Genomic DNA, 27,780 nt, shown 5'->3' with positions numbered 1-27,780 from the left:
TCGGCTGTCAACAACGTGTTGTTAAACGGGAGATTGAAATAACGGCAATCTAAGTTAAAAAGCTGACTGTGGCTGGCGTCCAATACCATCTTTCAAGTCCCTTAGCCGTGCAGTCGGTCACCTTTATTGCAGAGGGGGCTGAACCTCCCGAGCCGTGCCGATGCCCTTTTCCCGGGGGCCGGAGCCCGCCGGAGCCCTCACGGCCCGGGGGCGGGCCTTGCAGCGCCCGCCGGCCCCGCCCCCTCTGCGCCGAGGGGCCGCGTGCGCCAGATCCCCGCCCCGCCCCGCGCGGGCACAGCGGCGCGTCACGTGTGCGCGTCACGTGACGCCGTCCCTGGCCGATGAGGTCAGCGTCGGGTCACGTGACCGGTGCCTACGCGCAGTAGGGCCGGGTGCAGATGGCGGACGCGGAGGCCGAGGCGGCGGCGCGGCCGGAGGTGCCGCGGGTGGTGGCGGCGCTCCGCGCTCGCCTCTGGCAGCTGCAGGCCGAGCTGCGCGAGCAGGAGGTGTCGGAGGCCTCGTCCCGAGCCTACTGCCGAGGCTTCTGCCAGGTAGGATGCGGGCGGGGCGGGCCGCGGCGCGGGCTGCAGGCCGGGTGCGGGCAGCGAGGATGAGGCTGGGGCAGGCACGGGGCTGCCGCCCTGGGCCCTCGCTCTTCCGAAGCTGGCGGTGCGCAGGGCTCGGGGCACCGTGCCCGACCGCCGAGCGGGGCTGTGCACGCCCTGCCGAGGGCGCCCCGTGGGCTCTGCGCCGCCAGCCCGGAGCCGGGGCCGAGGGGACTGCTCGCCTTTGGGCTTTGGCAACGCTTCGCACCAGGGCATCCTGCGGCCCTCGGGTGGGTCTCTGGGACAGGCAGGCCGCACCGCATTTTCTCGGTGCAGTCTTGGCTCCGTTCCGAGACCTCCGGTTGTCTGTGTTTCACTTGTCTCGGGATCAAATCTGTGTATTCTGCCTTGTCTGAGATCTGCCGGGCAGCGCAAGGAGTGCTTGCCGGCCTGTAAGGGCCTACAGTGCCCTTAAGTCTCTGAATGAGCTGTGGTTTGGATATCCCGTCTTGAAAACTTGCTTAGTGCAACCCAGAGGAAGATCAACAATTTCTGAATCGAGGTCCTAAGTTGCAGAAGAAGAACTGATCTTGATTAAAGTCACAGTGATGGAGATAACTCGTTCTTAAGTAAACTCTTCCAATGGTTAATTAGTTTTTGCTGCCCTTACAGCATTGTCTACAGTGAGCTCTAAGGCTGAAAATGGTTATTATGATGCTGGGTTGAACAGTTGTCCCTGTTGAGTCTGAAGAGGTTGTGGGTTTTAAAGTAAGAAATAAAAAATCTGTCTTCTAAACTAGTTCACAACAGCAGCTTATAAAGCTACAGTATTTGACTGGTGAATGGCAAAATCATAAGGAAAAGCTTGCTGGTGTGTTATAAATTATGTGTAAGTGATGTTACCCTTCACAGTCTTCCATTTTGCATCCACAGGTTGTGTGCTTTGCCATACTATTCTGGGAGGGTGTTTAGGTCGTCACTTACTGAAACAAGAGAATAAGTATATTTACTAGCTTTCAAAATTCTTTCCTCTCAAACTGCAGGGTGCAGCTGCATCCTGCTGTGTTTGTCCCAAATTCAGTGTATGGTAAAGACCTGTGACCTTGCATTGACATGGAGCCTGCTACAAAGTGTGACTGTGTCCATATTTAGGTATTGCAAAAATTGTTTCCAGTGACAATGTGTCAGGGTATTGACACAATTATTCAGGTAACCCTTAACAGTGGTTGTCAAAATAATCCACATGTCCAGTTTCCCAGATTAGTTTGGTACAGAAGCTTTAGAGATGCTCAATCAGTGGAGTGAGTTAGAGACGGTTCTGCTACCTAAAAAAATAAAAAGCAAACAACAACAAAGCAAAACAAATGAACAAAAAAACCCACAACCCCATCCTAAACCATGTTCCACAAATAATGTAGCCCTCTAGGTCCTTGTGTTATTAATATAGTCTGGTTTTAAAATACTGTGATAGCACAGATAAAAATGGAAAGGATTGGTTTTGAGTTGTCATCAGTCTGGGACTTTTTGGGTTGTTGTGCCCATAATCCAGGGGATTCAATGGGCAACATGGAACTGCTGCTCTGTCCTGCAGCAGCTTTAACAGAGTTGATGTTGTGCAGACCACTGTGGATTTGGTGTGATTTTATGTTTGGGTTTCTCCTGACAGGGGATGTTGGTAATAACTTCACTCACTTAAGGTCTACCCATATGTGAAATTTAGGGAGCTCAATTTTGTATTAATTACTTAGAAAGTACTACTGGTACCTTGTCATAAAGTTATTAAGCTACAGTAGAATGTGCCTAGAAAGAAGCTACATTTATCTGGGCTTAAGTTTGATTTTGGGAAGTAGCTGACATAAGGAGAGCTGAAATGTTTTACATTTGCCATCCTGTGAGTACAGCTGAGGCAGGGGCCTGGAAGGTGCTGTGTTTTGCTGTGGAAATTACCATGGCTGTCAAGCAGACAATGAACCAGATTAGTGAATTTTCTATGCTTTGAGCTGTTTGAATGCCATTTTACTGCTTGTAAACTTGTGCTGCTGTGTGCAGATTTCCAGTAGCTCTTATGTGGACTGATGCTGAATGTCACAATTTCCTTGAAGATCCCTATTTCCAAGCAGGGATCTAGTACTTTTGTCCAGGATAACAAAACAAAGAAACTGTTGAAGCCTAAATAATGGGTTGACTTTATATTCTATAGACATGAATGCTTTGCACATTCACCTTGGGAAAAACATGTTTTTTTGGAGAGCAGTATGTACTCAAACAGCCAGATAGAAGGACTAAGGGGACTGTTTGAGGCTGTGCTATCATAAGTAGGAAGAGCAATTATCAGTGGAGGTTGTAGGATGTCAAAGCATCCCATCTGCCAGTGCCCAGTAGCTGTTGGCTTTCTGAGATTTTTGAAGATGATGTGTTGGGTGCAATCAGATATGGTTAAGAGGACAAGGAACTATTTTTCTTTAAGAGTCTCAAAGCTGTAACAACAGGTCAGGAAGCTTTGATATCTTCATCTTTAAATTTGGTCTGAACAAAAAAATTATGCTTCTGAGGAAGTGCAGCTAAGCAGGTGTTCTGTCATTCCAGAACATGAAAATCTGTGCAGTGTGGAGGGCTGGTCTGCATGTTACACATTAGGTGGATGTGGCTTCTGCACTTCTCACCCAGTCAGAAGCCCATCAGATGTGTTACTGGAATCAGAGGATGGGATGAAGTGTAAGAGTGGGCGTGTGCTAACAAGACTAAGTGCGTGAATGCTCTCCTCACACAGGTAATTACACTATAAGGTAGTAATTGCTTCTAAGTTGTTACTTGAGAATCCCTTAAACTTGTAGATTATCTAATTCTGTCAAGTTAATAATTTTTCCATAATAGCTTTTTTATATAGACTGCCAGGGGAAATCTGTAGTGGGCAACTAAACAGCTCTTACTTGAGAAATAGCACAGAGGCTTTGAAGAACTTCTTTAATACAGTTACTACATTTGGCTTATTTGTCAGTGTGCTAATACTAATAACACCATAGTGTTCCAAACTATGGATCCTTGAAGTTTAAGCTATTAATAAATCTATCACCTTGAATCTGGTTTTTACACTGAAACCATTGTTTATGTATTTGATAAGAAGTTTCTCATAAATGGTTAGTCTGTGAATTCCTAATGTTAGCTTGAAGACTTTGATCCCAGCGCTCAGATTGCACTTGAGCAAGGGTGCAGTGTTTACTAGAAAGTGTATTAAATCTTAAAATGTATTCTACTGTATTTTATGGTTTACACAGACCAGGTAGTTTATGATGAAAGTGTCTGTCAAAATAATTGAGTACTAAATTTGGCTTTTTAGATTGTTTTTAGCAGATATATATTTAGAAAAGTGTGGGGACTGGTGGGTTTGATCTGTTTCTGTAGTCACTATAATGGTTGTGTTACTGCTGGCTTTACTAACCAGCTGATTTATGATGGTCATCAGTTGACTCTCTCTGGGGACTGCAGCTTGACAGTCTTCGAATGTGATTTAATGCTCCAAAGCAAGATATGATTTGTGTTACATTATCAAATGCTTCATTAATCTGTTAAACAAGTTTGAAGCCTAGTATTACTTGCCATTCGCTACTGCAGCTAATTATCTTTGTGCTGTGGATGATTTCTGCAAACTTCCAGTTCCTTGCCCCCTGCTTGTCTTTATAGCTATTAATATTATGTGGATTTTTGGGAAAGTTTGTAACTTCCATTCACCCAGAAGTTCTGTTAATGGATTGTTGGAGAACAACCCACAAAACAGCGGATTACTGATTCTTAGTATTTTTTATAGATTTATTTTTCCTAAGTATAACATGTGATTCTGCTAGTCTGCATTGTTTTTAGGCTAGGATTAGTATAGTAATATCACTGATGTAACATTGGATACTGGCCACTTATTTCTTGCTGTGCTGGAGGGTAGGTTTTGTTTTAGAAGTTTTTGGTCATAATTATGACTGCATTTGGTTTTAGCAAGCTTCTAGTAGGGTTTGTTCCATAGCATCCTCCTTCCATTCACCATCTGATAGGATCATGTGGGCTTTTTCTAAGGTGTTAAAATAAATTTGTTATGTCAGAGTCCCAACTTTAAGTGATTTGAGAACTGAGATGACCTTACCATCCTTGTAGGACAATTTGACTTGTTTTGAACGGTAGGGTGAAGCACTCTGAATTTTTTTTTCCCCATGCATTCTTGGCCCTAAGGATTCCAAAAAGCACAGCCTCTTTCATTGGTTTTGTTTTCTTTGCAGCTGGCTTTAATCAAGATTGTTACCTTGTTTAGTCTAGGGAGAGTACTACATGGAGAGGGATCTGGTGAGTATACAAGCATCACTGCTCTGGAGGTGCAGGAGGGTGTTCAGAGAAGGGCTGTTATTTGTGGAACAAGCAGTCAGAGCTAAGGTGTCCTCAGCTCAGTGCCCTCCTTGCTCTCAAATTGTACTTCATAGCCTAGCAGAGCACAGCATGGTAGTGTAGGTATGCTTCAAAAAGTTTGAGATACACTAGTGTTATCCTTGTGTTGATATGATTTCTATTAAAACTGGCTAAATTTTATATTGCTGCTTTAGTAGTGTGCCCAGGTAATGTGGGATTGCTGTGGTCAAGGAGTAAAATCTAGGGTAATTTTGTATTTGAAAAATGCCTATGTAACGGTCTGTTCTGGGTTTTGTATCCCTTTCTTGTGGCTTCATGTTTGCTGTGTGGGTAATGCATGTATCTTTAAAACACTACACCTGTAGTAATGTTCTTAATTTCGAGTTTCTTCCTATTTTTTCTGCATTCTCTCTAGTAATAAAGATTCCAAAAGGAGTTAAGTGTAGGGCTTCTCCCTGAATTTCCTGCTTAATAGCCAGTTGCATATAGCTTTCTCCCTAGTAAAAATTCTGATAACTTTATCAAAATAATAAAGTAAATAAAAATATATTTCAATAAAATGGAGAATTTGTGTTCTGAGATTCTATTCTGTTCTATTTCTGAAAAGCTTCCACTTTAAATTCTCCTTCAGAGTAAAAATTTCTCACTTCTAGAATTATTCCACTGTATGTGTTTGATATTGTGTATTGATATTTGTTTTTAAGCAAAAGTGTGTTATAAGAACTTCTAATGATAACTCATTTTGTTTCAGACACTGCTCCAGTATGCTGGCAGTCGGAGTGCATCGGAACATATTTTACCTTTTTTGGAAGTGTATCGAATCTCCATCCAAAGCTTTGCTAATGCAAGACCTTACTTGACTACAGAATGTGAAGATGTTCTTTTGGTACTTGGCAGGCTAGTGCTGTAAGTTTTAAGTTGGTATATTATTTTTTGTTGTTGTTTTAAAGAGAACTGCACTTTATAAATTAAAGGGCAAGCTGTTGAAATAGTTTATTGCTTAATTTGACAACTATCATTGCAGTTTATCTAGTGAATGTCTTTAGTATGTTTTTAATCATGCCACAAAAATGTATTTGAGCATTTAATTAATTAACATGGATGTGTTCTAAGGCTTTGTTCTTCTGTATCTGGATAATCATGTAGGTATTAGGAAGGTTCTTTCTTATAACATTCTGCAAGTATGCATGTTATTTTCTGCAGAAGAAGCTTCAATATTAGACCTTCATGCCTAGGTGAATAAACCTGGACTCTTGGCTCTGCAGGTGCAGCTTTGTGTGTCCTGTCCCCTTTAGTGCAGGGGCATTCTGAATGTGTCCCTTGTTGAAAAGGACAAGCTGATTTGTGTTCCTGGCAGTCTGGGTTGTGCTGTAAGATTGCAAAGCAGCCTAGACATGACTTAAAGCACAGCAAATCCTGGAACAGAATAGGGAACAGTTTTACAGATGAATTGGGATAACCTGTAGTTCCTTAAAATCTGTCCTAACTGCAAAGCAGCTTTTTGAAATTGAAGAGTGTTGCCTGAGGGCTTTCGTGTGCACTGGGATATAATCATTATAACCTGAGAATGATAAGGTGATGTGCTGGTCAGTCCTTGCTAGTGAGGTTTCACCTGAGGAGGGTGAAGATCTAGAACCTTGAATATGAAGATCTTCATAGAATAAAAGCAATTCTGTGATAGTTTTTGTTTGTTTTGTTGTTTGGGGTTTTTTTTCTTATAAGTCTCTTACTCATTTTGTGGTCTGAACTCAGGTATTTTCTTTAAGATGGACTTTAGCAGAACTCCTTGATCAAATGCTTTATTTTGTAATGGACTGACTTACCATATAAATTAACAGCTCAGAACCAGATTACCTGCAAATGATGCCTTGAAATATTTTCTTTTTAATTGTGAGAAATATGTGAACTAGGAGTGGTTTTGGGTTTTTTGAAAACATGTGAAATCAGGAGAAGTGTGTCTTAGGTTCTTACTATGAAAACTTAATCATTTACCTGGTACATGATACAGATTTTTGGCACAATATCTTCATTGCTTTTGCAGGCTGTTCCTTTAAGGCTAGAGTATTATTGTCTTCATCATTCTGTCATTAATTAGCTTGTGTATTTTGTTGTTTCCTACTTATGTAATTTTAGAAGTTTGTCTTTTAGTGTCTGTTTGCAGGGCATCTCTACTTGGAGTATTTTCTACATATTTTGCCACTGTTAGATATGTTGGGGTGTAAATCCCAGTTCTGCATTGAAATTGCTTTTCTCTTGTTGAGAAATATCAGAATATTCTGCTTTTGCTAAGGGTTTTTTTCCAGCTTTCAGTGTGCAGAGTTTGTTGTAGCTTGTATAGTGAGAAAACCTTGTGTTTGAGGACAGTAGAAAGGCTGACTTGCTGGAATCTCCTCTTTCTTATAATGATTACATTTGAAAGGAATCTAAAGAATGAGATTCAAGGAGTGAGGTGGAAGATAAGATGAGGTAAATGGCATACCCAACTTAACTCTCCCACGTTTTTTCTTTTTCATCAGTTTCCAAGGGAGTGAGCAAGAAGTTAGAGCAGAGAATTAAAGATAAAAATTGAGGTTCCATGAGGGAGGAAGACTGCTACTTATTTAGGGACACAAAACATACTGTTCCCATGCAATTGTGATTTTGGGGTTACCCACAGCTGTCATGCACTGTGTTTTCAGACTTGAACCTTGATTGGAAATGAAATAAGCAAACTTGCTGTTTCAAAGCAGAAGTGCTCTACTTCCTATTGAAATCCTCTTTCCCTTCCAACATTGACCCTGGAGAAGAGGAAAAGAACTTCCTCCTCCTGACTTCCTTCTCAGCAGGTTGAGCCAGTAACAGCCAAGTTCGGTGTACTGTGGTGTTCCCTGCTGAGGTCCTTTGTGCATTCACAGTGCAGCTGACATGAGCAGGGACTGTGCCTCCCACAAGAAGCATGATGCTCATGCACTGTGAGATCTTGTTGGTCCACTGTCCAACACTGGGAAACAAGGAAAGCTTGGACTGGTTGCTCTTGTAGATTGCAGATGTGATAAATGACTGGAGATGTGGAAAACAGGAGTGTTCTTTCTGGCCATGGCCATGAAGTGACTTACCTGCTTTGCTCAAGTGGAACTTGGACAGGTTATTCTCACATCCCCAAACACAGTGCATTCACCTCACCCCTCAGTATTACTGTTTCAAAGGTATTGCCTCTGTAGGATAATTAATAAAGAATTAGCCATATCAGGGATGTCTTTCACTGACAGTAAGTTAGCTGGCTGTCCTTGTGACTCTCAGGAGACCCTTGAAGCTGGTTATTCACTCAAGCTTCTGTGAGTGATTTATTTCTGAGGCTGCTGTGAAGGGAAAGGTATCATGTTATCAGTATAAAAATTTTATTTCCATCTGAAAATGGTTTTTATGATTCTAAGATTAATAGATTAAAAAAGGAATAAATATTTGGTCAAAATTCACATTGTGTTTGCCAGTGATGGCACTGAACTGAAAGGGAATTTACCACTTCTACTACTTTGAGAAGGTGTTTGTATGGTTTTTTTCAACCCTAAAAAGTGAAAGGAGATTTGAATGCTGTCATGTTTAAGAAGCAAAACTGTATTGAACCAATAAGACCAGTCTGCCTGAAGCTTGGAGCTCTATCTCCCTATGGGATCTGACAGATGTTGGTTTCAGACAGATTTGTGCTGGCATCCCACAGCACTCTGAGCAGGCACAGCAGCACTGAGCTGTTTGTCTAATAAAGCAGTTCTCAGCCTAACACACTGCTGCAGTTTGATTCTCTAGATTGCATTTACCACTCTGCTGTCTATCATTGAGAGCTAATTCAACTCTTAATAAGCACAGGATAATTCCTGGCAACAAGTGAACGATTCCTGCTGATAATCCAATATATAATGAGTCATCTTGTGTCTCCAAGAAGGCTTGGGCTGGAAAAGTGTTCTAATGCAATCTAAAGATGAACACGGTTCTGAAAAATTTTTTAAAATTTCTCTGGATGACATATAAAGTAATTGCAGAAAAATTGTATGCAAATAATGTGTTGAATTTTACATAGTTATTTGTTCCAAAATAAGGAAATTTATATTTAGGATACATTTTCTTAAAAGATATATTGAAATTGAGTGTTTCAGATGAATAATATTTTTTCTAATAATGTAAACATTCAAGCACCCATTACAGTTTATTTGCAAAAATTGTAATTGAAGTTTGAAATTGAGTTTTGTATAGGTAGGCATTGTGGTGGTACTGGTAGAGTAGGGTTAGAAAGGCTTGACTTCATGGCATAGCCGTGGTATTTTGGTTTGGCCAGCCATGACATGCAAACTCCATTTAGTTGCATTGCAATAAAGGGGGAAATTGGATTTCAGGGAGGGAGGTGTGGTTTAAAGTATTATATAATAAAGACCAAAAGAAAGAATTAAGCTAAACAGTGTGTTGTCCACCTTGGCAGCAGGGAAGTTCTTATGCACCTGTGTGTTTGAATCAATTAGTACAAAAAAATCTTAGCTAATTGACTTAGGATTCTAATTATTTTTCTGCCAAAGAAATTGTGATTGGAATATCCTGGATATTGTGCTCTAAGTTGTTTTATGTGGTGGCTTACATATCTGGAGCTCCAGATTTCTTATGGAGTGACTTTCAGACCAGAGTGCTCTGTGTTGGGATCCTGAGGAAGACTTGCCTTTTGGTTCAGATCAGTCCTGTGTTACTACAACAGACAGTAACTCTGGAGCCATAAATTAAATCCTCTTCTCTTCCTAGACTGTCTCACTCTGTATACATAATGCTTTGAAAATGTAATTGCTGATTTTTTTCACTGACCAAGTAGCAACTGAATGCTTGAGTTTAGAAAAATGATGTTTAAAAGCTCACATTGTAATTTTGTTCAAGTCTATTATATTACATAACTAATATCATGTATATGAAAAATAAATGTTCTAGAAAAAGTAATTCTAGCAGTTGAAAGTGGACACAGGATTGACTAAGTCTGAAAGTGAGGCGTGCATCAAAAGACTTTACAAAAGCACATTGACCACGAAGTTTGCAAATGTGTTACTGGGTGTAGAGTCTGTGTGATATGGATGAAAACAGACCTCATACCTAGGGATTTTCTTAGTTGTCTGGTTTCTTGGTTTTTTTGCTTGGTGTTTTTTGTTGTGTTGTTGCTTTTTTTTTTTTTTTTTTTTTTAAGTTTTAGGGTGTTTTGTTTTAAAATAGAGTTAAGGTGTTTTGTAAAATATTATTAGCAACTACCTGGGTCTAAACATTTGGGCTGGTGAATTAACTTTTACTGTCAGGCTGGAGTACAAGACAAAACAAAGTCCTAATTATTTTATTACATTGAGACCTATGACAGTCGGAATATCTGGTGGTCCTGTTGCCAGCTTTTTCATCATCAGCAAAGTCTCATGCCTAATGGTGTGAATAATCTATTTCAAGGAACCAGGATTGGAAGTGAACTCAAACATATGAAATGTGGAAAGGATGGTCAGATACTTATTCAATATTCATCCATTTGGTCTTGTTGGTGTGTATGACTGCTGAATCTGGCTAAAAATGGAGTAGGCATAGCATTTGGTAGGTAACTGTTCAATGCATTTATCAGAAGTCAGGAGGAAGCTGGACATTCTTTTTGAGTACTAAGCAAATCTGAAACTCATGTTTGCTTTATGGTCATCTCTTCCATTTCCCCAAGCTCAGTTCTGTCTATCATAAGACTGAATGTGTTGCCCTGTCATTCTTCTATTTAATATTTGAGAGAGGATGTTTTGAAGAAAAAGTAGCAAGAGCTGAAGCTATCTAACAGTGTAGATGTAGTTTATAGCAGTGATTAAGTGTTTTTTTTATAGGTGGTGTCCTAGATTAGTTTTCTGTCCTTACACTCTCATGATTTATGAAAATGCTTCTGCTATAAGTCTGTGAATCTCTAGGCAGAGTGTCATGGTTGACACTTTTAGTTTGATTAGGTCTAATTGCTTAGTAGGGTTTTAGGCAATCCATATGCTCTGTACAAGGTTGGATAGCTCCTGTTTGAGAGCAAGATAGGCAGCAGTCCTGCCATGGCAGGTTGCAGTTTGTGCTGTAGGTATTGGAAAGCTCTCCCAGTTGGTATCAAAGGCTCATAAGGTGTTTCCAGGTGCTGATGCTCCTCTTCACAGGTCTTGTCTGGATCCATTCTTGTGCTGATGCATGTGGCTTCTGTCAAGCTGTTTCTTAGGGGTTTTTTTGTGGCTGTCAGTGCTGAATTGTTGAGTTAGGTGAAGCTGGTTTTCATTCTCCTTCTAGGCAGAGACATACTGGACTGCAGTGAACTTTATTTAGAATGGTTATTAGCTTTCCTTTGAGAAGAAAGAATGAAATTCTGTATTGTAATGTTCCTGAGCTACATTGAATGGACTATCTTGTATGATAAGAGTAGCTGCAATCTTAAATTAGAGATTGTGTGTAGTGTAAAGGAGCTCTGTTTCCATATGATGAATCATGCCTGATTTACAAGCTGTTTCAGGCCTTTAATTGATTTGCACAATCTAACATGTTTTATTGTTACTGTCATTGCTTATCTGAATACTAAGTAGCATGTTCCAGAAATGTTATTTGATATAACAAGAGAATGTGTTCAGGTAGCTTGTTTACTTGCCTTTTGCTTTTCCAGGAGTTGTTTTGAGCTACTGCTTTCAATTCCTGAAAGTGAATTGCCACATGAGGTGTGGTTAGGATTCCATCAATCCATTCAGGTAAGTGTTCTGGATTTCTTTTTTGTGATTTACATATTTTTTTTAAAAAAAAAGGCTGCAGTTGTGTTCCTTCTCTTCTACCCTTCCCCTGAGTTCCACTTGTCCTGCATTGCTGTTACCTAGGCAGCAAGAATTTCTAAGCAGCAAAAGTCTAACTGCAGCAACTCCCATATTGGGAGTCTGAATGCCCAACAGCATATTTATAACCACACGGTTGATGGCAATTTAAGCAAGAGAACCTTAGTAAGTTGATTGAATGATTTGTATGAGAGACAGACTGAGTTAAATTAAGTGATTTTACAGCTCTGAAGCATTGCTTTGATGATAAAAGAGCTTTTGTGGAGGTATGAGTGGCAGGTTAGTGTCTGTACCTGATTTGAGAGGGATGGAAATGGTAGGACAGGTCTTTAGTCCAGGTGTTTCTTAGAAGTGTTTCTTTACAGGTGGTGCTGAAATAAGCTCATACTTCAACATTCCTACAATCAAATCAAGATGGCTAATTTAGACTGTGTAGGAAGAAGAGAAGTTTTCTGGGTTTTAGTCTGGAGGTGGTACCTAGCTGTCTGCAGGAGATGGTGTTCCTAATGGAGCTGAAAGACAGGAGTGGTATTGCTGTATTTGTATTGATGGGCCCTTCCAGGGCCAGGGAGTGCTCTGTTTCTGCTATTGCCTGTTCTGGCTTTAACTGTGACTGGTGAAGTTGGAAGCTAATCTCAGTTATAAGTTACTGAAGTGAAGACCTTGGCAGGAAGTGAGCTTAGACCTTGCAGCTATCTTTATCACAAGACCTTATTCCCCTTTGGCTGGGGATTTTCTCAGTCTCTGAGGCTTGGCTATTGCTGCATTAGCTCTGAATATGCTGGTACTGAGCTTCTACTTTTGTTTTCCCTGCAGTCAAGGAAACAGGAGGTGTGAAAACTTTGTTTTGTGAACATGAATAAGCCTGTCACTTTAAACTGAGAGAAGCAGTCTAGCAGAGCTTTGTAGTCCTTCTAGTAGTGGAAGGGGCAGAGATGGTCTGTGCTTGAGTAGAGAAACCTCCTTTTCCTGAAATACCATGGAATATTTATTATCATGGGAACCCTAGAAACAGTTGGGTGTGGCATGTACTTGGTAATAGAAATGCAGTAGGTACAGTTTAAATCCTATGGCCTCAGTGGTGAACAGGATGTGTCTTTCATTTTGAGTGCGTGGGTCCTGCAATTCCCTTAGTGACTGTAACAGCACAATGGACATTGCAGCCCTCCAGAGCCAGGTTTGAAGGTGTAGCAGTTCATTTTGACAATGCCCAGCTATGCTATTTGGCTGTTAGCCAAAGGCTGGGTCTGTGCTCCCAAACCCTGCATTTGTGGGGATGCCACAGATAAGGGTGGTCAGCCACAGTGTCATCTTTTATGTTAGGGTTGATGCAAGACATTGAAACTTAGTGTTTCCAAAGTAGCTCTTTAATTTACTAGTACAGTCATTTAGGGTAAAGAGGAGTGAATCAGAATCACAGAGTACCAGGTTGAAAGGACCTCAAGGATCATCTGGTCGAGACTTTCTTGGACAAAGGCAGGGTCTAGACAAGACAGGCCATCACCCTGCCCAGCTAAATCTTTAAATTGTCCAACATTGGAGAATACACCACTTCCCTGGGAAGATTACTGCAGTGGCTGAATCTTCTCATTATGAAAAATTTTCCTTGGTTGTCCAATCCAATTTCCCCAGGAGTAACTTGTACCCATTACCCCATGTCTTTTCCATGTGAGTTCTTGTAAAAAGGGAGTGTCCATTGATTTTTATAGCTACCCATTAAATACTGGAAGATGATAAGGTCTTCCCTAAGCCTTGTGATCTTACCTTACACTAAAAGGCAAATATGTTTGTAACTGAGATGGCCTAGACCTTAAACAAGGTGTTCTCTCATATTTGGAATATTGGAGGGCATATAGCATCTTTTTTCATTATGGCAGAGTTACAGTGCAGCTCTAAAGGTTGCTAGCTTTTAACTGGAGAGATCTGCGAGGAGAATTCTTGTTACCAAGTTTAGTAATTTCTATGATGTAACAAATATGTGCATTTCTAGGATTTTGAAATGATTGATGGAACTTTGACACCTCTGTCCATAGAGAGCAGGTTTTCAGTCTCTTTATGCTGAATATGTTGGAAGGGAGCTTTTAAATTCCAGTGGTAGAAGGATGTGATGTCCCACTCTAAAGAGGGATGGAGCATCCAAGATTTGTAAATGCTTGTGGCCTTAAGAATCCACAGAAGTCAGAGGATACACAAAAGCTGTTTTATTAGTAAATTACATGCTTGGCATGGAAATTGGTATGTTAGTGCTTAACCTGCTGTGTAGGCACAGAGAGCAGGTGGGGGTTGGATAGAGGGGTATGGTAAGAAGAAAGAGGAGAGAAAGAGATCACCAGTCCTGGTTCCAGTGTTGGTCCAGCTGATGGGATCCTGGAGCTACCACCTAGGCTTATTAGGGGTACCATTTTATGGACAGGTTTTTCACTTAGTATGCACATTAGCTACACAGTCCAGTTTTTCAGACCCCTCTCAAAATGGGTCAGGGGGCTTTGGGGGTCTTGGGTGGTCTTGATCCCCCCTGTTACCATCCATTCCCACTTCCCAACCTCATTCTTGAACTTGTGCTGGCGTGTGTTGTGCTCATCTCCAGGAGCAAGAACGAGGATGTTTTTCACAGGAAAGTGCTGCCCTACATCCACATGGCCTCTTCTCCAGCCACATTTTGTTCTTTCTCACAGTGTGTTATTACCAACAGTCCTTGGTTATTGGCAACAATTGTGTGTTATTACTGAGAGTCCTTGGTTGGGTCCTCAGCATCTCGTTGTTGGTGTTTGAGACATACATGTGAACCTTTATCTTTTGGGATTCTACGAAGGCTGGCACAAGCTCAGATCTCTCATGTCAACTTTTAGAACTAAGGGAAAATTCAAGATATGCTTCTGCCAGGAGTACTAGTATTTGTTTGGCTTTTGTAGTGACTTTTTGAAACTACAGTTTCCAAGTTTAGCACTCATCTAATGCTCCCCATTGTCCAGATTGTGAACTGATTAAACATGGTGGTTTTCTGGAAGCTTGCTGAAGAGAGGTTTGTGGACTTCTACAACAGGTGTTTCTAATAAGATTTTGAAGTAGCTCTCTGGCAGAAGTATGAGAATGCTTGTAGCCTACTTTGGAGTACAGTAGGAACCCACTTGTCACTGCAGGAGTATGTAAGGCATATGAAGGGCAATAGAGATCTTCAAACAAGAATCACTTGTAGGCTGTCTTGTAGGTTTTAAAGCCTGTGTGTGACTGTGTGATGTGCAGCTCTACAGGCAAATCCAGTAGGAAAGAACTGCAGAATATTATGTTAACACATGCCCAGCTCTGATGAATGTGAATGTGCTTACTGCTTTCCTAACAAAATGGACATGTGTAGCTCCAGAGGACTATAACTCCTAATATAGGAGGTATTTTTCAGATCTGCCTGCAGTTATTGTTGCTCTGTAACAGTCTGTGTGGGTAATGGGAGTCAGTGAAACTTCAAATAAATTTCCATCCCAGGAATGTTAAAGGTGACAGCTTGTATTTCAAAGCATCAAGGTGTGGGGACTGTCCTGGACTTGAAAGTAGACTGTCAGTGATGTCCAGCTTATATACAAAATGCTGTCAAAATCTTTCTTTGGTGTCTGAACCTGTTTGTTGTGGTATCCTAAATACCAGTAGTCACTATCTGAGTCCAGTTTTCCTCATCCCTGGGAAAGATCAGAGGCAGCTTGGGCAAAGTGAAAACAAGATGTGAGATTGTATGACAGGAGTCTCAGCATGGATTTATTCAGTGGCAGCAAGCAAAAAGATGCAGGCACAAGTGGGGAAATGCTGTAAAATATGAGTGAAAGGATTGGGGTAGAATTACAACAGGGCTCTTGATACAAGTAAACTCTTAGTCTGGGGGAGGGACCCAGTGGAGAAGTGCAGTGTGGATTGATATAATCTAGTCAGATGAAGGAGACATTCAAAGACATCTTTAGTGAGAGCAGAGATGTTGTTCTGGGTATTAAATGTTGGTTGTGTAACAGGGTTGCCTTCAAGCCTTACAAATAGCATCAATGCTTTATTTAGAAAAACTGTGAGTTGAGGATGAGCATAAGCCAAAAACTTTTGTGAAGCTGTAGTAGATGCTGATCGCTCTAAATTGCCAGGACTGGAAAATCCTGATGTCTTCAGTAAACTGTTTCAAGGCTTGTCTTTTCTTTTGAACTTTGTCCATAGGCTCTTACTGTATTATTCTTTCCTGACTTCATTTAGAATGAAATGTTTTATGTCCTGCTCTTTAGAACCTGTTTACAGTGTTGTCCTACCTTAATGAGGTCTGTATACATAGATGTTGCATTAAGTTTCTTCAAAGACTTTTGATGTATTCGTAATACATTTTTGCATCTATTCCATTAATATTAGCTTTATATTCTTCAGCAGGTCCAATATGGTTCAGCTAAGCCCTGCAGTGGAAAGGGAGTAAACTGACAGTGGTTAATTACTTGTGCTACATATGTTGGTGAATTTTATATTTGGTATTTTGGTAGTGATACACTGAATCTCAAACACAGTGCTGACTCAGCAAATTGGCTTGCTTGTATCAAAAGCCCCTTCTTCCTCATCTTCTTAGGTCCTTTCAGCCCTTAATACACAGGTGCTGAAATGTGACTGATCCCTATAATTGGACTAGGCTCTGCTGGCTCTGTACTGCATCCTGAAGCCCTCAGATTAGGGATCAGTTGCTATTGGGAAGACATTGTTTATGTTGGATGTCTGGATCATTGGATGTCATAATCTGAGGGCCAGTGGTATTTTCAGTACCTCACCTGTGTCCAGGTTGTGTGATTTTTAAGGGTTTTTTTGTCAGCCATATTATTCCAGTGGTCATGGCAGATAAGTGAGCTGATCTGGCTGTTTCTGTTTCTTTAGAGGCCATGGCTTCTAGCTCCTCAGTGCTTGGATCAGTAGTTCCACCCCTTTCTAGGGCATAACAGCTGTGCTGAATGCCTTCACAGAGCTCAGTAAAGCTCATGGAGTTCAGTCTTCCAAGTGAAGTTTAAACTGATAGTCTCTTAAATGCTGATGTTTTTTGCAGTTAGTCTTTGACCTGCTCTACACTTGAGACTGAGAGGTTAATGCTGTAACATTAATGTGAGGGAAGAGACTGCATCATGGATGCTCTGGCAACCTGTTGTCTTGAAAAGACTTAATTCTGTGTGACATGTAGTTGGGAAAGGCCTAAAGTAGAGATTGTTAAAATGGGCTTCTATTGATTTTTTTAGGTAAGATCCAGTAGCTCTTCTACCTGCATACCTGTAGGCATTTACTTAATCATCTTCAAGACTGAGGATAAAATAATATACATAGACTTCCCATAGGAAATAACTGCCAGTTACAGAAAGTGGGCTGTGGTTAGGTATTTCATGGATACAATTTTAGATGAGTTTGTTGTTCTCCAGTGATGTTTTTAAAGCTGTCTTGAGGCTACAACTTGAGCATCTTTTGGCAGTACCATTGTGTTAAGCATTGTGTGTCATTCACCTGGCTGGTTCTATTGGCATGCCATTTAGCTCAGTGTAAAATGGAGAATTGATCATTTTAGTTTTAAAAAGCAAAACAACCAAAAAAAATCCTTCTTCGTCCCTGAAGGTCTTTGTGGTGGGTTTTGCTCACTGTTCCAGCTTGGACTGAAAGCAAAGGCTTGAGAGGAGGAACGGCTGTGTGAGCATAAGATTGCTTAAGTGATGTTCTCAAATGCTTAAACACAGCCTGAAACCTTTGTCAATCACTCAGTGCTGTTAGCTAGGAGCAGTTTGAGTTCTGGTCAAGAGCATGTAAAGTCTCTTGCATCATTAGGGTCCAGCTGTGACACACCAAAATTACTTCTGACCTTGTGAGTAGCATTGCGACTCCAGACCAGAAACCAGTCATTGCAAGCATCCTATTTGGCTATCTTTGCATCTACTAATTAGCACCAACTCCTCTACCAATATCAGCTCCTGGTTTTTGAGGTGGTCTTACCAATAACTCACCCACCAGCTTTACTGCCTTTATAATCATTTTTAGAAGTAGCATGGTCTTTAATGATTTTAGTTAGCAGGTTGCTGTGAGCTAATAGTTGGAACACGGTTACAACAGTTATCTAAAAATAAAACTAATTTTGGGGCAATATCTACAGAAAGTCTTTGGTACTGCTAAGGAAGATGAGATTTTTAAAGTCATCAAAACTGCTTAATAGTTGCATTCACCTATGAGCCTTCTAATTTTATGGTCCTTAGAAGGTGGAAGTCTGCACTACAGTTCTGCATTTGGAAAGAACTAATGTGTGGTTTTTTGCTCACTTCTAGTGTTGGTTTACTATTTTTCTTGTAGTTGGAAAAATAGGGCAGAAGCACTGACTTCCACAAAGTGTGCTTTCTGACATAGTTTGAAATTTCAGTGTATTGAATCTGCAGCTCTCTGAAGGTTTCTGTTGTAGCAGAGTTATGGAAGAAAGCTCAGTTACCTGATCCACCTCTTCACTCTGAGTCAGAGGGCTTTCTTAAATCAGGTTGCTTAGCGTCCTGTCCCACAAATATTGTCTTTAAGAAATGGAAAATGCACAAATTTTCATTAGTCCTTTCAAAATGAGATTGTTTACATGTGGAAACACTTCCTGCATACACACTTACAGAATTTCCTTTCATGTGACTCCCTTGCTAGACAGCTCCAACTACTTTCTGGCAACACAGGGAAGATAAAGACAGCTCAAAGATTTTCCTTTTCACCCTCTTTTCTGCAGCTGGTGGTTTTTGCTGGGTGTGCATCACTATGGCAAATTAATTGTACAGGACAGTTGCAAACTAAGTGTTGTATTGCAGTAGAATTTATTTCAAAAATGCCAAATGGGAATAAGCATTCCAGGAATCTCTTGGTTATGCTCTGAGACTGTTCAGCACAGCCAGCCTTGTTTACAGTAAGAGCTTACTGCTGACCTATGCTTACAGACCCTAGAGTTCTGTGGTGCCAAACTGGAACCCAGCCAGCTGGTCACCAACCTGTTCTGATACTTGGGGTGGTACCATGTGCAGCCCTTTCATTTGCCTGTGTTGAGCTTCACTGAGTCCCTGTCAGTGATGTTCTGTGTTGAATGTCCTGGTGGCTGCCTGCCCAACAGTGTCAGCTGCTCTCCTGGTTCTGTATAACCTGTGGGCTGGCAGATAATGCATGTGCTTTGTCCCATTATTCAGACAATAAATGTGTTAAAAATACCAGCTGACTGTTGACCCTGAGAAGTGCTACTGAGAGACAGCTGCCATCTGGGTTCTGTACAGTTTGTCACAAGCCTTTTAAGTCTGGCTATTGAACTGGTTTTTTTATCTGCATTTTTGTCCACTTTATTTTAACAATTTGGTTTTCAAGATAGTATGGGGGATTGTGGGAAGCCTTGCCAAGTATGACTAATATCATCTACAGCTTGTTACCACAGAAGGTAGTCAGATTACTGGATGTAGTTTCCAGGAGAAATTGTCCCGTATTCTTTCAGTCAGGCTATGCTGACTGACCTGTACTTCCCCAGGGTTTCTTACTTTTGGTGATTTCTTCAAGTCACTAGAAACCTTTCACCAGTGACTATGACCTTACAGAGCCTAGTACAGGACTTGCAGTGACATCCATAATCACCATCAACACTCTTGGCTTCTGTTTGATACCAAGGATGCTAATGTGATTCAGATCTCTTCTGTCCTGCTGATTCATGCCTCTTCCCCACCTCCAGCTCTGCCACTGTTGACAGGGACCAGGAAGGCCTGAGTGCAGACCTTGACAGGAAAACAAAAAGCAAAGTTACAGATCCTCTCCAGTGTCTTCTGTTACTCAATGTCCTGTTGAATTGTTCTCAAGCTTTCCTTGGTCTTCCTTTTCTCAACCAAGTGAGGAAAGCCAGAGATTCACATGTCTGTCAGCTTGGCCCCTAGAGCTTTGCATTTCCTCAGTGTGGTGTGATTTGTGTCCAGGTGTGCAGCAAGCAATGGTAGTCTGAGAACAAGCCTTGACAGCTTCTCTGCAATATCACACATCCAAGTTCCTGTCAAGCACCAAACCTTGTGAGACATGGAGGCTGATTAGCAGCTGAGGATTCTGAATGCTTAGATAGAAGTTTATAGTGGTAACTGATAGCTTGCTTTGTTTCCTTTCTCCTTTCCCTTCTGGCCTATTGCATTAAAGGCTGCTTATAGCTGGAAATCCTGTTTATTTCAAAGGTGAGCCAAGACATGATGTTACTTTAATTTCATGACTAGTGTAGAAAGATTAGCCAAGCTATGGAGTACAGTAATGTCCATTTCTAGCATCAGGGATACATTTGGTGTTACCTTAGCAGCTTGCATGGAAAGATAGAGAATATGCTCTACTTTTTTTTTTTTGGACATCCCTATGCTGCTTCTGAGATCTGCAGATCCTTAACACCTTGTGTTGCAGAACACCTCCCAGTGTTCTTTCTTCCCCTCTGAGATTCATGGCTTTCATGTTTCTCCAGGTGAATTGACTGGCTCATCTTCAGTGTTAACACTAAATGTACAATTTTAGACTCTTACCATTTTGTTACTGGTTTTGAAAATATTTAGTCTTCTGAGTTTTTCAGTAGCATTATATGCTTTGATATTGAATCATCCTTTGTCTTTTATACAATTCCTGTTATTTTTTTTTATATTTATACACATGTACATGGAGAACCATAAAAATTGTAGAAGAGCTACAACTGCAGAATAGGCTTTTTGATTTAAGCCATGTCAGCCGACTCAGCAGTCTGAAACTGGAGTTTTGCAGTAGGATTAGAGAAGTGAAAGGACATAGGACTACTAAAATCCCAAAACAAACTTGTCAAAGCAGTAATGACTGAGAGGAATAGTGTAAAAGTACTAAAATGTAGTGAAATATTAGGATAGATAATGTAAAATTACATTGGCTTAATTTTTAGCTAAGACTTTTAATGACTTTTTTTTACATTTTATAGGATTCACATGATGCTTTACTGGAATTTGGGAATAACAACCTCCAAATATTGGTGGATATCACAAGGGAAGGGGTATGGAAAAATCCAGTTCTTCTTAAAATTCTATCCCAGCAACCAGTAGAAACTGAGGAAGGTAAGAGTGTGTTTTTAGAGATGATGTGTGGCTGTTCAGAAATTACTTGGGGCAGTTTTGGTGGGTAAGCAGTGATTTGAAGACAGAAGAGAGTTGCATTTTAAATTGTATTGTGCAGTAGTATTCATATGTTGCTAAATAATATTTATTATGAAACTGTCTCACTGGCATTTTGAATAATGTGTCCAATTGTACAACCAATGCATCTTTGCTTGGACTGTACTATCCATCAGCTTGACTATTTTGAAACTCCATTTTGAAAAAGAGGTATTTCTTTTTCCATTAAAAATACAGAAATTTTTTTTCCTGAGGTGGTTTTTTTTCTCATAACTCTGTGCTTTTAAATGTTTTCCTGAACTCTTCACGGGGAGATATTTTCTGCATCCGTACTTTTCAGAGGCATGAAAGGAAGGGCAGTGTGGAGTGTTATTGGCTCTGTGTTGGGAGGCACTTTGTGTTTAACACAGACTATGGAAATAAGATGTCAAATCAGAAACTGCTGAGGGATGAGGAAAAGGAGGTGCTAGTGTCACTTTATATAATATGGTCTTTCTAATGTTTTTTTAAATTCTTCCTTTACTCTGATTATTTTTTCCATTAGTGGTACCATTAAGTACATGTAGGTATATTATCTGTTCCATTTACAGTGCACTAGACTGCAGTTTACCTCTGGTAGTCTAAAGTTAAAAATAATACAGAAGGAAAGAAGAGTTTAAAATAAAGTCTTAAAAATTAAAGGAGAACAAAAAGGTATTTTAAGTTTCCTTCCATAGCAGAATCCTTTGTTCTGGCTTTGGGTAGCCTCTCTTTGAGTTGCAGTATGTCAGTATTTTTAATAAATAAATATAAATGTGTTACTGTTATTGAGACAATGTGTTGTTCCCTGTGCTAAAAAAAGAGCAGCCAAGTTGGACTTCTGTCTTCATTAGCTTTCATGTCAGGTATTAATACCATGGCAGGAATATTTGAACTGTTGTGATTTAAAATCAGCTGGAAACATTAAGCCCCACACAGGTGCTCCCTTTTCCCCCACCCCCTCTGGTGAGAGGGAGACAAGGGCTGAGTTAAGAACAATTTGCTTGAAAACAGCAATGAGATAAGAAAATGAACAGTGACAGCAACAATAGCAATAACAGCAGTTTATAAAAGAAGATGATTACATTTAAAAACACTCTCTGAGAAACTCCTACACTATGGCCACAACAACCCCCTGCAGCACCACAGGCTGGGGACAGAGTGGCTGGACAGTGGGCAGGCAGAAAGGGGCCCGGGGTGCTGACTGAACATGAGCCAGCAGTGGGTCCAGGTGGCCAAGAAGGCCAGTGGCACCTGGCCTGGATCAGGAATGGTGTGGCCAGCAGGAGCAGTGCCAGCTCTGGGCCCCTCGGTTCAGCAGGGACCTTGTGAAGTTCCAACACGTCCAGAGAAGGGCAACAAGGCTGGTGAAGGAGGAGTGGTTGATGGAGCTGGGGTTGTTTAGCCTGGAGAAAAAGAGGCTATGGGAGAACTTTTTCACTCTCTACAGCTTTGTGAAAGGAGGTTATGGCCAGGTGGGGGTTAGTCTCTTCTCACAGGGTGACAGAATGAGGCCACAGTCTTAAGCTGCATCAGGGGAAGTGTAGGCTGGACATTGGGAAAAAATTCTTCTCTGAAAGAGCCATTGGGCACTGGGATGGTCTGCCCAGGGAGGTGGTGGAGTCACCATCCCTGGAGGTGTTTACAAACAGGCTGGATGTGGCACTCAGTGCCATGGTTTAGTTTAGAGGTGTGTGGTCATAGGTTGGACCTGATGATTTCAAAGGTCTGTTCCAACATAGTAAGTTCTGTGACATTCATTGGAGTTCTTCTGCACAGGTGCATTTTTAGGTTGTCTGGAATAGTCCACAGGCATGCCTAAAGAGTCTGAATGTGACTCCTGTATTACACAAATCCAGCAAAAGCACATTTCTTAGGTGGTAGATATTTTAAGTAAAGGGTACTTCTGCAAAATTGAGTCTCTGCCTAAAATATTGCTTCTCCCATGTGTGCATTTGTGGCAATCTTGGAAACCTTGGTTTGGTGTTTTTGCTTGCTTTCAGGGTATCAAAGAGCAGATAAACTGAGAAAAGTGGCCTGTGGACATGCAGCATAGCTGCTTAGACATAGCTAGATGATCTTTCTGAGCTGAGTGTGTCCTCTTAGCACTGAAGCAGCATGATTTAGATATTGGTTGAGTGTTTTCAGCTAACAGTGCAGGGAACAGTGAACAGTAGCAGAGCTCAGTGTGATATCAGACTTGGAGAAAGACAGTGAGAGCACTATGTGAGAGTGCTGTCCTGTTCTGCTCTATTCTTTTGGCTTGCAGCAAGTACTGTGAAAGTGATAGATATTAATAGCACTATTAGTGGAAATTGGAAAATAGGGGGATGGGATGGCAATATTTAATAGCTATAAATACTGTAATTATTCAGTAATTAAATAACTTAGTGTCATTACATTACAGGGGATGGAAGGGATTTTATTTGGTGTTTTTTGGTTTTGTTAGCCTTTTGGAAAACTAAAGTACAGTGAGGAGGTATTGAAGATTTCCAGGAGTTGTAGGAAAAAGCATAAAGCTTTGAAAGATAACAAAGGGCACAAAATTCAGTCTTGTGTAGCTACTACCAGCTATCCAATAACATTTCAAATAAATCAAAAACATGGATATTGTGAGTCATAAAACTTTGAAGTGATGCAGGAGAAGAGAAGTAGTCCTGTGAGGAACAGGGGGTTGGACTGATAATCCTTATGGGTCACTTTTACCTCAAGATATTGTATGATTCTAAGTAGATTGAGGCCATATGTAAAGTTTGCCTTTTTTCTCAAAAGGCAAGATTTATATTCTGAACTTGCTACCCTATACTCTGGTACAAGGCAAAATGAAAGCTTAAAGAAATCCTGCTCTCTATGCCATTATGACATGGAAAATATTTTGACTCCTAGATTGTGCTGCTAATGTAACTGGTTTATCTTACTGATATCATCAGAAAAATGTGATTCAGTGACTACAGAAGTTACTGCTGACATACAAACTGTTTCATGAAGCTGTATGATAACATATGTTATGATTAGTAAAATTCTGATTTTGTTTTACTTCCTTTTCTTTGCTCAGTCCTGTCTTTCCTCTATGCCAGGCAGTCAAATGCTGCTGTGATTTTATTTTGCTTGCAGAAACTCTGAGCAGATGGAATTAGTCTCTTGGCCTTGTGTAGGACGCAGTTGGAATTGGTATTAAGCAACTATCTCTAGATGTCTACTAAATTAACATAATCATTTGCCACATTCAGAGACATATCAAGTAAATACTATTTTCTGTAAGAGATCACCAATGAGTTATGATATTTGTCTTCCTTCTTTCACTTGTATCACTTCTTTGATTTGTATGAAGTTCTGTGCTAGCAAGCTCCATTTGATAGAAGTAGGAGGAATCAAAATGTACTTCCTGCAGGTCCCAGAGGGGATGGCAGCTCTGCTTTTAGGCTTGGGAGTAGGAGCTGCAGTGCAATGGATTTTCAGTTGCCTTAGTCAAACTGCCATTTTATCCTTCAGAACAACAGCAAATTCACAAAGTGTTTTCTTTCAGTTATCTAAAGCTTAGTTTATTTGAATAGTTTGTATTTCATGCTTTTTGGGGTTTTGTGATGAGTACCTGAAAAGCATTCCTGGTTTTTGCTGCTGTGAGCCAGATGTGAGAGTAGCTCAGTGTGCCTAACTGCAGGTAGTTCATGTTAATGATCATCAGATGCCTACTTGAGTGAACAATCCTGAAGGTATGTCAGGTTCCTGCCTTTCTTGTTTAGAGTTACTCATTTTAATTCTGGTTTTAATGCACTGGCCTGGAAAAGGAACTGACATCAAATATAAATATAGCTTACCAAATTTCTTCCAGCAAAAGTTTCATAGCAGCTTGGGTTCTGTCTGCTGCTTCTGTGGCTGTTAATAAATTGCACTGCCATGTGCTAGGCTGGTTGTTCCTAATTTTTACTGTCAGCTGGTGAGGATTATTGTTTGGGGCATTAACATTTGCTTGAGGAAAGGGCTTTAAAAGAAAATCATTTCAACTTGTGCCTTTTAGGTGACTAAACAATACCAGCATCTTGATGGGACCATAACTGATGCTGTTCAACAGTTGTGACTTCCCACGTAGTTGTGCCTCAGGCAGCTAGCTTTAATACTCTGATTCCAAGACTTCCCCCAACTTTTGTCTTAACAAACACCCTGAACCAAGGAGATTGGAGTGAGCTGGTTGCTGAGTGCTGATGAATGCCAACAACTTGGTATGTCTGTCTTGAGGAGAGCTGGTTTGTAGACAGCTGGGATAACCATCCAACACACTGCCACTGTATATATATAATATACAGTATATTATATATGTATATATAATATACAGACCTCAGTGTCAGTTGTGTGTACTTGACGTATGTTACTGCCCTTCAGCACATTGTCCTGTCTTGTTCCACAGGGATTTTCAGCAGGAATGCTCACCCCAGATGCTGTTTCTCTGGAATGTTTATCATAGCGAAGACAGTCTTCTCATGCTCTAGTGCCATGCATGCTTTAGAAAGGTTGTATTCACAATATTGTGGTGTAGCTTAAGTTATCTTTTCACTGCAAGTGTTTTGTGTGAGAGAGGAATCTTTTATTGTTACTTTTTCTCCTGGCTTAAGAGGGCTCTTAAGATATGTGTAGAGCTTGAAACTGTGCTGCCCTTTTGGCTAAAGGGTCTGAAAGAGGAAAGGATTGCCGGGTGTCTGCATTGATTTTTATAGAAGCTGTTCTGGTCTTGAGATGTTTAATAGAACACTGTGACAGAACCCATAACAGCAGGAGATCTAGGAAGAGAAGGAACAAGAAAGTCTGTTCATGGACATGTATGGAAATGTAACAGATTTAGGACTGAGTACAAAATTAGGTTCTCTGAGGGAAAACAACTCTTCTCGTTTTGCTGTCTGTTCCTCAGGTTTTGTTCCTTATTCAGGAAAAGGAAATTTTCCACTTTAGAGTAAAGCTAAGTGCTAAGATAGATGTCTGACTAGTGACTCATTTCTGAATTTTGCTCCTACCATCATCACTTACATCTGCACAACAGAGGAGCTCAGTTTGTCATTTGCCTCCTTTGCAAAATTCACTCTACACTCCCTTAGGTGTGAAAGAATTGGCCCGAGGGCAGGGACCTGCCAGCCTTGGGTACCATGTGCTTACTGACTACTCTCAAAGACTGCAGCAAGTTGAGACCCTCTTGTGCATATTGGCAGAGCATCCACCACCATCAAAGTTTCTCTCATTTGTGCTGGAAGATAAAAGTGTAACTGTTAAATGGAGAATGTTTTATTTGGCTGACTGCAGGTAGTCTTAAAATACTTCCCATGTCTTGACTAGCTGGCTCTGACACATTAGTAAAACTTCATTTATGCAGTTGCCAAGTGCATGTCTAGCTGTGTAAACAAGAGGAATTTAATTCTTAGAGGAGGTAAAAAGCTTTTTACTAGTATGTTCTTGATGCTTCTTATGGACCTGAAAAAAGTATTCTGTGAGCCAAGAGGTGTAGAAATAGGGACTTACAGAATTGCTTTCAATTGATTGTGGGCACTAAAGCCCGTTCCTGCTAGGCCCATGAATAGCAGTTCCACTTGGAGAGGTGACTGATCTGATGCTGGGTAAGCCAGCTTTCCGGGAGTTTTCCCTCTACAGTGATCTCCTGACCATCTGTTGTGGTAGCAGTCTCTTCCATCAAATATCCATATTGAAGCACTGTTAGCTTGCCTTGATAAGTATTCAAGCACAGTGTCATACAGATGCAATTTTTAAGGCAGAGAGGAGGCTTGTTTCCTAGCAACTGGAGATCTTATTGCAGGCTGCCTCTTGGTCAGGCAGCTCTTTTTGCTTTATCCATTGAAGCTCCTTTAATGTGAAGTATCAGCTGGGTCAAGAGTTTAATGCTCAGAGGTTTTTCCTGTAAAAAACAGAAACCATTACCATAGACTTAAATGTTAAAATGATTCTCTAATGGACCACTAAGCTGATTCCTGCAGAATACAAGTTTCACTACAGGCATGTGGTATGTACCTGGCACCTGAAATGAGTTTTCTGTTGAGGTGCACATCATGAGTTTTCATGATGAGTTTCATCAACTAGTGTAGTGTCTGTTAGAACACACTGTTGTTTATTTAAGCAATATTTTAAGTCCAGAAAGCATGAAAAGTTTCTTGTTCTGTGTTATGTGCAATCCTCTCTTTTAGAAATTTATATATCATTGGTTTCTTAACTACCCGTTTTGCATAGTAATCAGATGCTGACATAGTGGAAGAGCCATTGAATAGAAATATTTTAAGTTGTTAGTCTAAAACAAGCATTCCTTTTTGACTAATCCAGAGTCTCTTGCAGGCACCAGAGGTAACTGGTTGACTACAGCTGCTGCAGAACTGTTCTAGCATGTGATTTATCAGAATGGCTCATGCATTTCCATGATTTCTTCTACAGCTCATCAGCTTGGTTCATATGCATTACTACACATAGTATAAGAATGTGTTAAAGTGTGTCTCTTAGTTCATAAGAGTCTTTTGAATGATGTACAGATCTGGAGACTCGTATCAAGGCTTTGGCTAGATGTTTATGTTAAGCTGGAAATAGCACCACAGATATTTTGAAGCATGTGATTTCATCGTGTTGGTTTTGCCTGGTTTTTGGTAGCGGGGGTGAGGCATGGAGGTGGCTTCTGTGAGAAGCTGCTGGAAGCTTCCACCATGTCCAGCAGAGCCAGTCCCTGATGGCTCTGAAGATGGAACATGCTGCTGGCCAAGGCTGGGCCAGTTAGAGATGATGGTGATGCCTCTGTGATAACATATTTAGGAAGAAAATCAAAACAAAGTGGGGGCAATTTGAATTCCAGCTAGAGAAGAGGAGGAGGTGAGAACATGTGAGGGAAACAACATGGAAACACCA

At 40.7% G+C, this 27,780-nt stretch overlaps 1 protein-coding gene across 3 annotated transcripts in view; it reads left to right on the top strand.

Moving 5' to 3' along the window:
- The first annotated feature begins 276 nt into the window (after nt 1–276).
- RLF (RLF zinc finger) overlaps nt 277–27,780 on the top strand; it is a 40,760-nt gene continuing 13,256 nt past the window's right edge. Inside the window, exons 1-5 of one of the 3 annotated variants that reach the window (XM_086863595.1) lie at nt 3,132–3,315; nt 4,808–4,871; nt 5,683–5,837; nt 11,584–11,665; nt 20,688–20,820. In XM_086863595.1, the coding sequence (XP_086719721.1) occupies nt 4,857–4,871; nt 5,683–5,837; nt 11,584–11,665; nt 20,688–20,820 (385 nt within the window). In that variant the 5' untranslated portion in view covers nt 3,132–3,315; nt 4,808–4,856. Of the gene's footprint in view, nt 552–3,131; nt 3,316–4,728; nt 4,872–5,682; nt 5,838–11,583; nt 11,666–20,687; nt 20,821–27,780 lie in introns of those variants that run through there. The other 2 variants (XM_086863594.1, XM_023940913.2) reach the window with 2 other exon arrangements.

The sequence above is a fragment of the Cyanistes caeruleus genome, chromosome 26, assembly GCF_971803275.1.
Source record: "Cyanistes caeruleus chromosome 26, bCyaCae1.hap1.1, whole genome shotgun sequence".
NCBI lineage: Eukaryota > Metazoa > Chordata > Aves > Passeriformes > Paridae > Cyanistes > Cyanistes caeruleus.
This window is presented reverse-complemented; position numbering and strand designations above follow the sequence as displayed.